This window comes from Heptranchias perlo, chromosome 9, assembly GCF_035084215.1.
Source record: "Heptranchias perlo isolate sHepPer1 chromosome 9, sHepPer1.hap1, whole genome shotgun sequence".
NCBI classification, from domain to species: domain Eukaryota; kingdom Metazoa; phylum Chordata; class Chondrichthyes; order Hexanchiformes; family Hexanchidae; genus Heptranchias; species Heptranchias perlo.
Genome location: NC_090333.1, coordinates 55,737,109 through 55,749,474, shown reverse-complemented (window position 1 = coordinate 55,749,474; position 12,366 = coordinate 55,737,109). Strand labels below are relative to the sequence as shown.

General features: G+C 43.3%; 1 protein-coding gene across 4 annotated transcripts in view; it reads left to right on the top strand.

The window, feature by feature from the left end:
- hmcn1 (hemicentin 1) overlaps positions 1–12,366 on the top strand; it is a 505,541-nt gene that overhangs the window by 263,355 nt on the left and 229,820 nt on the right. For all 4 annotated transcript variants that reach the window (XM_067990488.1, XM_067990487.1, XM_067990489.1 and 1 more), the window contains 2 exons: positions 6,318–6,477; positions 8,880–9,051. In XM_067990488.1, the coding sequence (XP_067846589.1) occupies positions 6,318–6,477; positions 8,880–9,051 (332 nt within the window). The remainder of the gene's footprint in view (positions 1–6,317; positions 6,478–8,879; positions 9,052–12,366) is intronic.

The following is a 12,366-nucleotide window of genomic DNA, read 5'->3' as shown; positions in this document are numbered from 1 at the left end:
CTGGTATGTTTTTTGTGTCTTCTACTGTGAAGACAGATACAAAATATCTGTTTAAAGTCTCTGCCATTTCCTTATTCCCCATTGTAATTTCTCCTGTCTCAGCCTCGAAGAGACCCACCTTTACCTTCACTACTCTCTTCCTTTTTACATGCTTGTGGAAGCTCTTACAATCTGTTTTTATATTTCTTGCTAATTGACTCTCATATTCTATTTTCTCTCTCATTATCAATTTATTGGTCATCCTTTGCAGGCTTCTAAAACTCTTCCAATCCTCAGGCTTACTACTCTTCTTGGCAACATTATAAGCCTCTTTAATCTAATACTATCCTTAACTTCTTTAGTTAGCCGTCAATGAATCACTTTTCCCGTGGAGTTTTTATTCTTCAATGGAATGTATATTCGTTGAGAATATTGAAATATTTCTTTAAATGTTCACCATTGCTTATCGACCGTCATATCTTTTAACTTAATTTCCTAATCAACCGTGACCAACTCACCCCTCATACCCATATAATTGGTTTTGTTTAAGTTCAAGACTCTAGTTTTGGACTTAAGTAGGTCACTCTCAAACTCAATGTCACTCTGCCCCAAAGGATCCCTTACTATGAGATTACTAATTAACCCTGTCTCATTACACAAGACAAGATCTAAAATAGCCTGTTCCCTGGTTGGTTCCACGACGTATTGTTCTAGGAAATTGTCTCGAATGCATTCCCTGAACTTGTCCTCCGAACTACTTTTGCCAATTTGATTTGCCCAGTCTATATGAAGATTAAAGTTCCCCAAGATTACTGCATTACCTTTGTTACAAGCTCCTCTTATTTCTTGATTTATACTCTGTCCAACAGTATAACTACTGTTAGGGGGCCTACAAGTTACTCCCACCAGCATTTTCTGCCCCTTGTTATTTCTTAGCTCCATCCATACTGATTTTACATCCTGATTTTCTGAGCTAAGATCCTTTCTCACTACTGTCTTTATCTCATTCTTTATTACCAGGGCTACCCACCCCCCTTTTCCATTTTGTCTGTCTTTTTGAAACGTCAAGTACCCTGGAATATTTAGTTCACAACCTTGGTCACCCTGCAACCACATCTCAGTAATGGCTGCTAGATCAAACCCATTTATCTCTATTTGTACTATTAATTCGTCTATCTGTTACGAATGCTTCGTGCATTCGGATAAAGTGCCTTTAATTTTAACTTTTTACCATTTTTCCCTGATTTGACCTTGTTCATTGATGCACTATTACCGTTGAACTCTCTGTCCCTTCCTGACACGCTCTGTTTATCTTTACCCAAATTGCTATACTGCTCTATGGACAAGACTTTTCTCTTTAGATTTATAAATTTACCCTGACCTGAACCCTCCCCCCACCTTTTTAGTTTAAATCCCTATCTACCGCCCTATTCGATTCGCGAGGACACTGGATCCTCCCCCTCATGCTCCAAGTTCGTCTCCAGCATGAGGAGATATCCTTAACCCTGGCACCGGGCAGGCAACACAGCCTTCAGGACTCCTGGTCGTGGCTGTTCTATCCCCCTGACTATACTATACCCCACAACTATCACATTCCTTTTTACTCCCCCCAATTGAATGGCCTCCTGTACCACGCTGCCGTGGTCAAATTGCCCATCCTCCCTGCAGTCCTTGTTCTCATCCACACAGGTAGAAAGTACCTCGTACCTATTGGACAAGGTCAAAGGCTGAGGCTCCTCCATCGCTGTATCCTGGTTCCCCATACCTGCCTGACTCGCAGTCACATCCTCCTGTCCCTCACCACTGACCAAATCTAAACCACTACCTAGCCTAAGGGGTGTGACTGCCTCCTGGTTTAAAGTGTCCAGATAACTCTCCCCCTCCCTGATGCATCGCAATATCTGCACCTCGGACTCCAACTCAACAACTCTGAGTTGCAGACGCTTACTGCAGATGTGGTTGCTCGGGATCTCGCTGGTCTCTACCAACTCCCACATGCTACAGTGACAACACACCACCTGCCCTGCCATCCCTATCGAACCTAGTTTTATATATTTAATTAATCAAAGTTTTTATGTAATTAATTGACTTGGTTTGTTTTTAGTTTTTTTTTAAAACAAATTAATTTATCAACTTCAAACTGGTTTCCCGCTCTTTTAAACTTTCGTTTTAAGGCTTTCTTAACTAACGCTAACTGACTTACCATTAAAAACACTAACCACCACTAAAAACACTAACCACTAAACACTATAACCACTAAAAACACTTACCAATAAACAGAATACTTACACTGACTTACCCTCGGCACTCCTCCATGATGTCACTTTTTGTCTTTTCTTGATTTTTTTGATTTCTCCCCTCTCCTTTTATTAACCCCTCAGGTCCACTCTCCCCTCTCCTTTTATTAACCCCTCAGGTCCACTCTCCCCTCTCCTTTTATTAACCCCCCAGGTCCACTCTCCCCTCTCCTTTTATTAACCCCTCAGGTCCACTCTCCCCTCTCCTTTTATTAACCCCTCAGGTCCACTCTCCCCTCTCCTTTTATTAACCCCTCAGGTCCACTCTCCCCTCTCCTTTTATTAACCCCTCAGGTCCACTCTCCCCTCTCCTTTTATTAACCCCTCAGGTCCACTCTCCCCTCTCCTTTTATTAACCCCTCAGGTCCACTCTCTCCTCTCCTTTTATTAACCCCTCAGGTCCACTCTCCCCTCTCCTTTTATTAACCCCTCAGGTCCACTCTCCCCTCTCCTTTTATTAACCCCTCAGGTCCACTCTCCCCTCTCCTTTTATTAACCCCTCAGGTCCACTCTCCCCTCTCCTTTTATTAACCCCTCAGGTCCACTCTCCCCTCTCCTTTTATTAACCCCTCAGGTCCACTCTCCCCTCTCCTTTTATTAACCCCTCAGGTCCACTCTCTCCTCTCCTTTTATTAACCCCTCAGGTCCACTCTCTCCTCTCCTTTTATTAACCCCTCAGGTCCACTCTCCCCTCTCCTTTTATTAACCCCTCAGGTCCACTCTCTCCTCTCCTTTTATTAACCCCTCAGGTCCACTCTCCCCTCTCCTTTTATTAACCCCTCAGGTCCACTCTCTCCTCTCCTTTTATTAACCCCTCAGGTCCACTCTCTCCTCTCCTTTTATTAACCCCTCAGGTCCACTCTCTCCTCTCCTTTTATTAACCCCTCAGGTCCACTCTCCCCTCTCCTTTTATTAACCCCTCAGGTCCACTCTCCCCTCTCCTTTTATTAACCCCTCAGGTCCACTCTCCCCTCTCCTTTTATTAACCCCTCAGGTCCACTCTCCCCTCTCCTTTTATTAACCCCTCAGGTCCACTCTCTCCTCTCCTTTTATTAACCCCTCAGGTCCACTCTCTCCTCTCCTTTTATTAACCCCTCAGGTCCACTCTCCCCTCTCCTTTTATTAACCCCTCAGGTCCACTCTCTCCTCTCCTTTTATTAACCCCTCAGGTCCACTCTCCCCTCTCCTTTTATTAACCCCTCAGATCCACTCTCCCCTCTCCTTTTATTAACCCCTCAGGTCCACTCTCCCCTCTCCTTTTATTAACCCCTCAGGTCCACTCTCTCCTCTCCTTTTATTAACCCCTCAGGTCCACTCTCCCCTCTCCTTTTATTAACCCCTCAGGTCCACTCTCCCCTCTCCTTTTATTAACCCCTCAGGTCCACTCTCTCCTCTCCTTTTATTAACCCCTCAGGTCCACTCTCTCCTCTCCTTTTATTAACCCCTCAGGTCCACTCTCTCCTCTCCTTTTATTAACCCCTCAGGTCCACTCTCTCCTCTCCTTTTATTAACCCCTCAGGTCCACTCTCCCCTCTCCTTTTATTAACCCCTCAGGTCCACTCTCCCCTCTCCTTTTATTAACCCCTCAGGTCCACTCTCCCCTCTCCTTTTATTAACCCCTCAGGTCCACTCTCCCCTCTCCTTTTATTAACCCCTCAGATCCACTCTCCCCTCTCCTTTTATTAACCCCTCAGGTCCACTCTCCCCTCTCCTTTTATTAACCCCTCAGGTCCACTCTCTCCTCTCCTTTTATTAGCCCCTCAGGTCCACTCTCCCCTCTCCTTTTATTAACCCCTCAGGTCCACTCTCTCCTCTCCTTTTATTAACCCCTCAGGTCCACTCTCCCCTCTCCTTTTATTAACCCCTCAGGTCCACTCTCCCCTCTCCTTTTATTAACCCCTCAGGTCCACTCTCCCCTCTCCTTTTATTAACCCCTCAGGTCCACTCTCCCCTCTCCTTTTATTAACCCCTCAGGTCCACTCTCCCCTCTCCTTTTATTAACCCCTCAGGTCCACTCTCCCCTCTCCTTTTATTAACCCCTCAGGTCCACTCTCCCCTCTCCTTTTATTAACCCCCCAGGTCCACTCTCCCCTCTCCTTTTATTAACCCCTCAGGTCCACTCTCCCCTCTCCTTTTATTAACCCCTCAGGTCCACTCTCCCCTCTCCTTTTATTAACCCCTCAGGTCCACTCTCCCCTCTCCTTTTATTAACCCCTCAGGTCCACTCTCCCCTCTCCTTTTATTAACCCCTCAGGTCCACTCTCCCCTCTCCTTTTATTAACCCCTCAGGTCCACTCTCTCCTCTCCTTTTATTAACCCCTCAGGTCCACTCTCTCCTCTCCTTTTATTAACCCCTCAGGTCCACTCTCCCCTCTTCTTTTATTAACCCCTCAGGTCCACTCTCCCCTCTCCTTTTATTAACCCCTCAGGTCCACTCTCCCCTCTCCTTTTATTAACCCCTCAGGTCCACTCTCCCCTCTCCTTTTATTAACCCCTCAGGTCCACTCTCTCCTCTCCTTTTATTAACCCCTCAGGTCCACTCTCCCCTCTCCTTTTATTAACCCCTCAGGTCCACTCTCCCCTCTCCTTTTATTAACCCCTCAGGTCCACTCTCCCCTCTCCTTTTATTAACCCCTCAGGTCCACTCTCCCCTCTCCTTTTATTAACCCCTCAGGTCCACTCTCCCCTCTCCTTTTATTAACCCCTCAGGTCCACTCTCCCCTCTCCTTTTATTAACCCCTCAGGTCCACTCTCCCCTCTCCTTTTATTAACCCCTCAGGTCCACTCTCCCCTCTCCTTTTATTAACCCCTCAGGTCCACTCTCTCCTCTCCTTTTATTAACCCCTCAGGTCCACTCTCTCCTCTCCTTTTATTGGCCCCTCAGGTCCACTCTCTCCTCTCCTTTTATTAACCCCTCAGGTCCACTCTCCCCTCTCCTTTTATTGGCCCCTCAGGTCCACTCTCTCCTCTCCTTTTATTAACCCCTCAGGTCCACTCTCCCCTCTCCTTTTATTGGCCCCTCAGGTCCACTCTCTCCTCTCCTTTTATTAACCCCTCAGGTCCACTCTCCCCTCTCCTTTTATTGGCCCCTCAGGCCCACTCTCTCCTCTCCTTTTATTAACCCCCCAGGTCCACTCTCCCCTCTCCTTTTATTGGCCCCCCAGGTCCACTCTCCCCTCTCCTTTTATTAACCCCTCAGGTCCACTCTCCCCTCTCCTTTTATTGGCCCCTCAGATCCACTCTCCCCTCTCCTTTTATTGGCCCCTCAGGTCCACTCTCCCCTCTCCTTTTATTAACCCCTCAGGTCCACTCTCCCCTCTCCTTTTATTAACCCCTCAGGTCCACTCTCCCCTCTCCTTTTATTAACCCCTCAGGTCCACTCTCCCCTCTCTTTTTATTGGCCCCCCAGGTCTGCTTCTGTGGCTTACAAAATTAGACTACTTGGGGTTTTCAGAGCAAATGATGTTAACAACAAATCAAATAAAAGTAAGCTTCCAACTTCCTGTAGATGAACGATCAAATCAAAATCTCCACAGCACCACAAAAGGTGAACAATATAAAGTCTTTATATCAGAATAAAATTAACAAAATTAATAAAAATCTAGATTTCAACAGGGTCATATTAAATAGAGTTAATGATAGGTATAAGATTTAGACCTCAGTAAGAGTGACCAAAATACAAACTAAATGGTATGAGTCTATAAGGTCATTGAGTTCTAGAAACTGCAACTTGCAGTATCTGGATTCTGGACCAGCTGGATTTGCACTAACTCAAGTCAAGCCTCTTGTCACGAAGATTTTATGAATCTGCAAAAAGTATTCTGTAAATTATAGAATTTTCTACAAATAATTTGTGAAGTAAAAATGGTAAGGTGGTCATCAAGTTTACTTTCACTCCCATTGACACTCATACTGTGGAGTTACCAGTAACGCACATTGCCGTCAAGTGAAGGGCATGCATTGTCCATATTTTCGAAAGTCATTGAAAACAAGTAGAGCAGAATGATCTTCTTTGCAAATTATTTCTGTTTTCTTTTACAGAATGGTGAACTCATTAGCCAACATGAGGGGAAATTCAGCACTGAGTCAGATGGTAGTTTATTAATATCTTCACCAACTGGTGAAGAGACTGGGGAATTTGTGTGTACAGCAACCAATGCTGCAGGCTACGCCTCACGTAAAGTTCAACTGACAGTTTATGGTAGGAGTTCATATTTAATCTTAATTTAGTATAAGAAGAAAATATAATGTTATTGGTTATAGATCAGACTCTGGTTTGAATAATGTGTGTTCGAGTCTTTTGATATGTTAAGAGTCCAGCATTAATAAACTGGGTCCATACTCTTTTTTTTGTAACAAGCACCTTAATTTTTCTCCCTAACCTTAAAAGTCATGGAAGCTTTTGTTTGTTTATATTTAACAGATGAAGCTATATTGTACCATCATCCATGCATTTTCATTTTTACATATATTTTTGTTATTCTGGCACGTCTCTGAATCAGCTGACCCTGCATTCATCCAGGGCAATGACTGACCTCTATTAGTGAGCCGATTGCTTTCTGTCACCATCCTACATGCAGACTATGAAACGGGGACCAGGTGAAACACACATCTGTACTTTGCCCATCCTGCACATGTTGACAATGGTGATGCTGTCACCGTAACAGGATTACTACTTTATTCAAAATTAATTTGAATAAGACAGAGGGTTTTTTTTTAATCAGATATTTTAAATTGGCAGTGTTGGTGGTAAAATGGCAATATTAGTGATTATGCCAACAAAGAAAGAAGTGCAGTTCCTTTAAAGCATATTAGATTTTTCTACCATTCCATATTGAACAGATCACTCATTGCTCAAAAATTAACCGTGAGGCCCACTTGTCTTGTGACATGCTGTGAACTTCACCATGGTTCCTATAGATTGCAGGGTAGTTATCATCAAGAATTCCTGCTCAATAGCTTGCACTCTAAATTACTGGAGACAGCAAATGGCAAAGCAACCAGAGTTGAATCCTCATAAGTACATTATCTACTTTGTGCAGAAATACTGTATTTGGATCAGGTGGTAATTGGTTTGATGCAGTCCAATCCTAATGATTCAAAATTATTTATGGTGCTAAAAATGTTTTGAATTATTCCAATAATTTGAATTAAGCAAAATAAATAACACATAAAGTGGAAATTTAGTGCTAAAAAAATGAATTATCAGATAATTTGACTGCATTGCTATAAACAGTTAATCTCTGTAGTGCAGCCTTTTAAATTATTCATTCAACGCATTTAGTCTAAACTGAAACAGGGATTTATTAACAAATAAGTGATTCGATTTCTAAAATGTACTGCTGTCTTTTAGTGTATTTGGCAGTTGAATGACTCCATATTATGTGTTGAGCATAAAATGGATACAAATAATCAGGAAGCTTAAACATTTGATCAAGAATTTACATTTTGCTTGGAAGTCAATACTTAAATCTGAGATGCAGTTACCTGAAGCTGGTTGCATTCTATATATTTTTTTCTAACAAGTTTGTTTCTGGAGCCTTTAACTTCCTTTGAAAAGAACACCTCTGAAACTGTCCAGATACGGGTTTATTCCAAGTTTTCAGATGGCTTCATATTTCTTGAACCACCTTTTGATGCTGTGGCCATTGTTGGCATATGCAAGCTTCCAGAAGCTTCCTTAATGAGGGGGCAAACCCTTCTTCCAATTTCTTTTCTCTTGTTTGCTCAGGTCTCCATGGTAAGTGCAAAGTGCGCTAGTTGTCCCTCACCTACTGCTAATTTTCTACTACTGTTGCTCTGAACCAGCCTCTAAGAAATATATGAAGGTCACCCAGTGGTGCCTCTCCCTTCAGTTTTTCTTCTCCCAGTGAAGAAGTGCCTGATTTCTGCTTGGCATATTCCCACAGCAATGTGACTGGGATTTGGAACTCAGTGATAAGAGAGATCATGAGAATAAAACAATATCTCATCATTCTGTGACACAAGGATTTGCTGCTGCAATGAGCTGTGACATGGTGTCACTTGAAATTAATACTTTTCCCCCCTCGAACTGCACTTTTACGTTTCCCACGACTGTGCTTTCTCCTTCAACTAGGTGGCTGGGATGGTTTCAACTACAAACTTCTCCATTACTACTTAATGATAGGCCAAATGGATCTACCCTGCGTCTCCCCCCTCCCCCACTGATTAGAATGCTTGACTCCCCATTCAGTGCTCCATTGGGCGCACACTGCAAAATTACTGTGAAGTGAGAATAGGATTAGAACTCTCAGCGCTAGGCAGAGACAGGATGTCATCTGTTTTGACTGACTTATGCCCTGTTAAGTTCTTTATGCATGTTTATTGTGAGAGCAGTTGCTTTCTTCTTTTTGTTAAATTTTACTGTTGAAGTATTGCAAATGATAACTTATTCCAGATAAACCCATAACAAATTTCTCAAAGGGATCAAGCTTTGTCTTGAATTGGAACGTCTAATTAATGGGAGTGGTAAAGGGAATTCTGTTTTTCAATCAGTATAATGCTTGAAATAGGAATGTATTGATGCAGCCTACGCTCTATCTGCATCTTGTAGAAGTTATTCAAACTGATTGTAAATTCTAGTTAAACCGAGAGTCATCACTGAGTCAAGAGGAGGATCTGAGGGAGGAAGTCCGAAGGAAATATCAGTGATAGAAGGAGAGGATGTCACGTTGCCTTGTGAAGTGCAAAGCTTTCCACCTCCCATTATCAACTGGGCCAAAAACATGCAACTTATCTCTCCTTTCTCACCAAGGTAACTCAAGTTTGAACACTGTTCCTCTTAAAATGATTTCCCCCATTTTACTATTGTGAACACTGTATGCAGCTGTGGGATAATACTGGAAACATAAATAGTGAGCAGATCTTTTGCACTAATGATGGTGGCTGTCACGCTATTTCTTGAGCACAAAAGGCTTATTATTGATGTAGCTGATTTTTAACCTTTAGACTGTTGGCAGGTTCAGAAAAATTCCAGTTCTTATTGACCTGCCATTTTCTTCATGTTTTGGCTCACACCCCATAACATTGAAACAACAATCATTAGCTCCTGTTATCTTACAGACTCCATCTTGCAGACTAGACTGCCTGTCTAGTCTGGATGTAACAGATTGCCTAATTGCAAAATTGATACAGCACCTATTGGTGTTGAGGGAACGTCTTTAAGTTACACATTCAAACTAATATATCGTAACATCTCTCTAATCTTCCTTCTCCGTTCTCTCACTTTCCAATTTTTATTATTCATCACTTCAGTTTTTCTCCTATCAAATCCATCTACTCTAAACCTTTTATTTAAAAACAAACTTTAAAATCCTTACTTATTTTGTTCCTCCTTCTTCCTTGCTCCCACCATTGGGAACAACTTCCAAAAAAAATCCTACAAAGTAGGGAAATAAAAAGGCAGATTTGTTTCAGATCCCTAGCATTGATCTTTGGCACAATTCTGTGGCAATTTTTATATAATTACACTTTTTTTTTGCATTGTACAATTTGAAAACAGTTGTGCATGCAGGAAACAAGAAAATAACATAAATGGTCTTCACTCAAATCATTAAAAGTAAACTTAAATATTAATGTGAAGCATATCTTCACCAGTTTGCAAGATAACAGTAGGGGCAAAATTTTCAAAGTAAAAAACGGGTGAGTTGGTGGAGGGGGGGCATTGAAAATTGCAACCATTTCAACCGCCTCCAACCCGCCCATTTCCAGTTTTCACCGGGTCAGGAAGAGGGCCGGGTGACCAACACGCTCCCAGGAGGCGGGTCGGGCCTTAAAACCTTTCAAGGAGGCTTCAAGTTTCCATTTTTCTCGAATTCCCGATTTCAACCCCAGGGGGCCGGGAATCCCGGGCCTTCTGTTCAGGAGGCGAGAAGGCCCGAGACTAACAGGTAGGTGCCTAGAAAGGCACAGCTTGTGGGCCCAGAGGAGCAGGAGTGCTTCCCCCAGGCCCAACAAACCTACCTGCACCGACCCCCCAACGATTGCGGACACCCAACCCCTGATAGCGGACCCCTCCGATCGCAGACCCCCCTCCCCCTCACCTGATCCTTCCCCCGACCCCGATCTTCCCCCCTCTCCGATTCTTCAACCTCCGACCCCCAATCCTCCCCCTCAACGATCGCGGACCCCCTGCGATGACCCCCAATCCCGACAACACCCCCCCCCCCCAGTGAATGACCTTCGATCCCATTCCCCATGACTCACGACCCCTGTGCCCACCCATGCCCCCGTGCCCATCCATGCCCCCCCCCCCCCCGTGCCCCCCATCCATACAAACATAGACTTACCTGAAGACGTCCTCTCCCTGGCTGGTCTCCTGTCCGACTGAGACCAGCCTGTCAATCAGGCCGGTCAGTCGGACGGGAAACCAACAAAAAAAAAGACGTCTTTACGTCAAAATCATAAGGCCGTCCGGGAAACCCGTACTAATGGGTTTCCCAACCTCAATTTGACCTCCCCTCCCCCCGCTCCCTTCCCGGCTCCGTTTTAAAATTGAGCCCCAAGAGTCTAAAAATAATAAGCACTCACAGCAAGCTGCACTTAGTATGTCTCTTTTTTTTTCTAATAGGCCCTATTCCGTGGCTTTTTCCTTGGGTGGACCTATCTGTCTTAGCTATTTGCACGTCCTTTTGTTTCCCTAATTTCTTCCTGACTTATATAATTGAACAGTCTTTAACTTTTTTTTAATGGGTGGCAGGTCCTTCAACTCATTAACTTACTGTGATTGGAGTATTCATCGGGCTTTCCCTCTCCCTCCCTCTTTTTTCTGATTCTAATAATATGCTTGGTTATCTTTTATTTTTCACTTGTTAAGTAGGGTCATGCCCATAATGTTGACCTGTCTTTTTTTCTACAGATACTGAATGATTTGCTGTATCTTTCCAGCATTTTCTGGTTTTGTTTTTGTACTTAATTAGCAGCTTTAAAATAATCCATCTCTTGTCATTTATATTGTAAACTTTTCACTTAATTAAATTTATTTTTTACCAAAGAAGAGTAATTGAGTTCTGTGTGTGAGAGAGTTTATTTTTCAATTAAAATGTTCAATGAGAATGTTCCATATGTGATTAGCTGATCTTCAAACGTGCATGCAATGATGTGAAAATAAAGTTAAAGGATACAGAGTAAAGATATCCTGTAAACTCCCGTTACCAAGAGGAAGATGACCTCAACTGGGCTGCTCTTTCAAAACTGAGATGAGGAGAAACTTCTTCACTCAGAGGGTGGTAGGTCTGTGGAATTTGCTGCCCCAGGAAGCTGTGGAAGCTACATCATTAAATAAAGTTAAAACAGAAATAGACAGTTTCCTAGAAGTAAAGGGAATTAGGGGTTATGGGGAGCGGGCAGGAAATTGGACATGAAGCTGAGTTCGGATCGGTCAATGCCCTGTGGGTGGCGGAGAGGGCCCAGGGGCTATGTGGCCGGGTCCTGCTCCGACTTCTTGTGTTCTTTAGATTTGTGGTTGGGATCAGATCAGCCATGATCTTATTGAATGGCGGAGCAGGCTCGAGGGGCCGATTGGCCTACTCCTGCTCCAATTTCTTATGTTCTTATGTTCTTATTATCTCCCTCATTCCTTTGACCGGGGCTATGAACTTATCCTGAGCTACCTTCAGTGCTGTTCTCTGTTGGCTTGTGGGTCAGGACAGCCATGGATGGTTCCTGCTCCTCTTGAGTTGGAGCACAGTCATGAATCTGACAGCCCAGTTAACAACTGGTAAAACTCACCCAATCGGGCCAGGTGAGTTTGAATGTAGGAGCGACTGCCACATTTGCCTTTTGTCATTAATTTATCCTGCTCAATACCTTGAAGCAGACCGTAGAATTTTATTCCAGTCATCTATTTTATCAGTAGCCTCTACAGATGAATTAGGGGCTCAAATGATTTTTACAAAGGAAGAACACTAATCTAAATATTACAACAATCACTACATTTCAAAGATTAATTTATTATGTAATGTATTATATATTGTCTTGTGTGAATCAGCATTGTAAACGTTGCTATCTTAATTTCAGAATTCTGTGCTTTACCACTAGAGTTACTAGACTTTCACATTAAACTCATTTC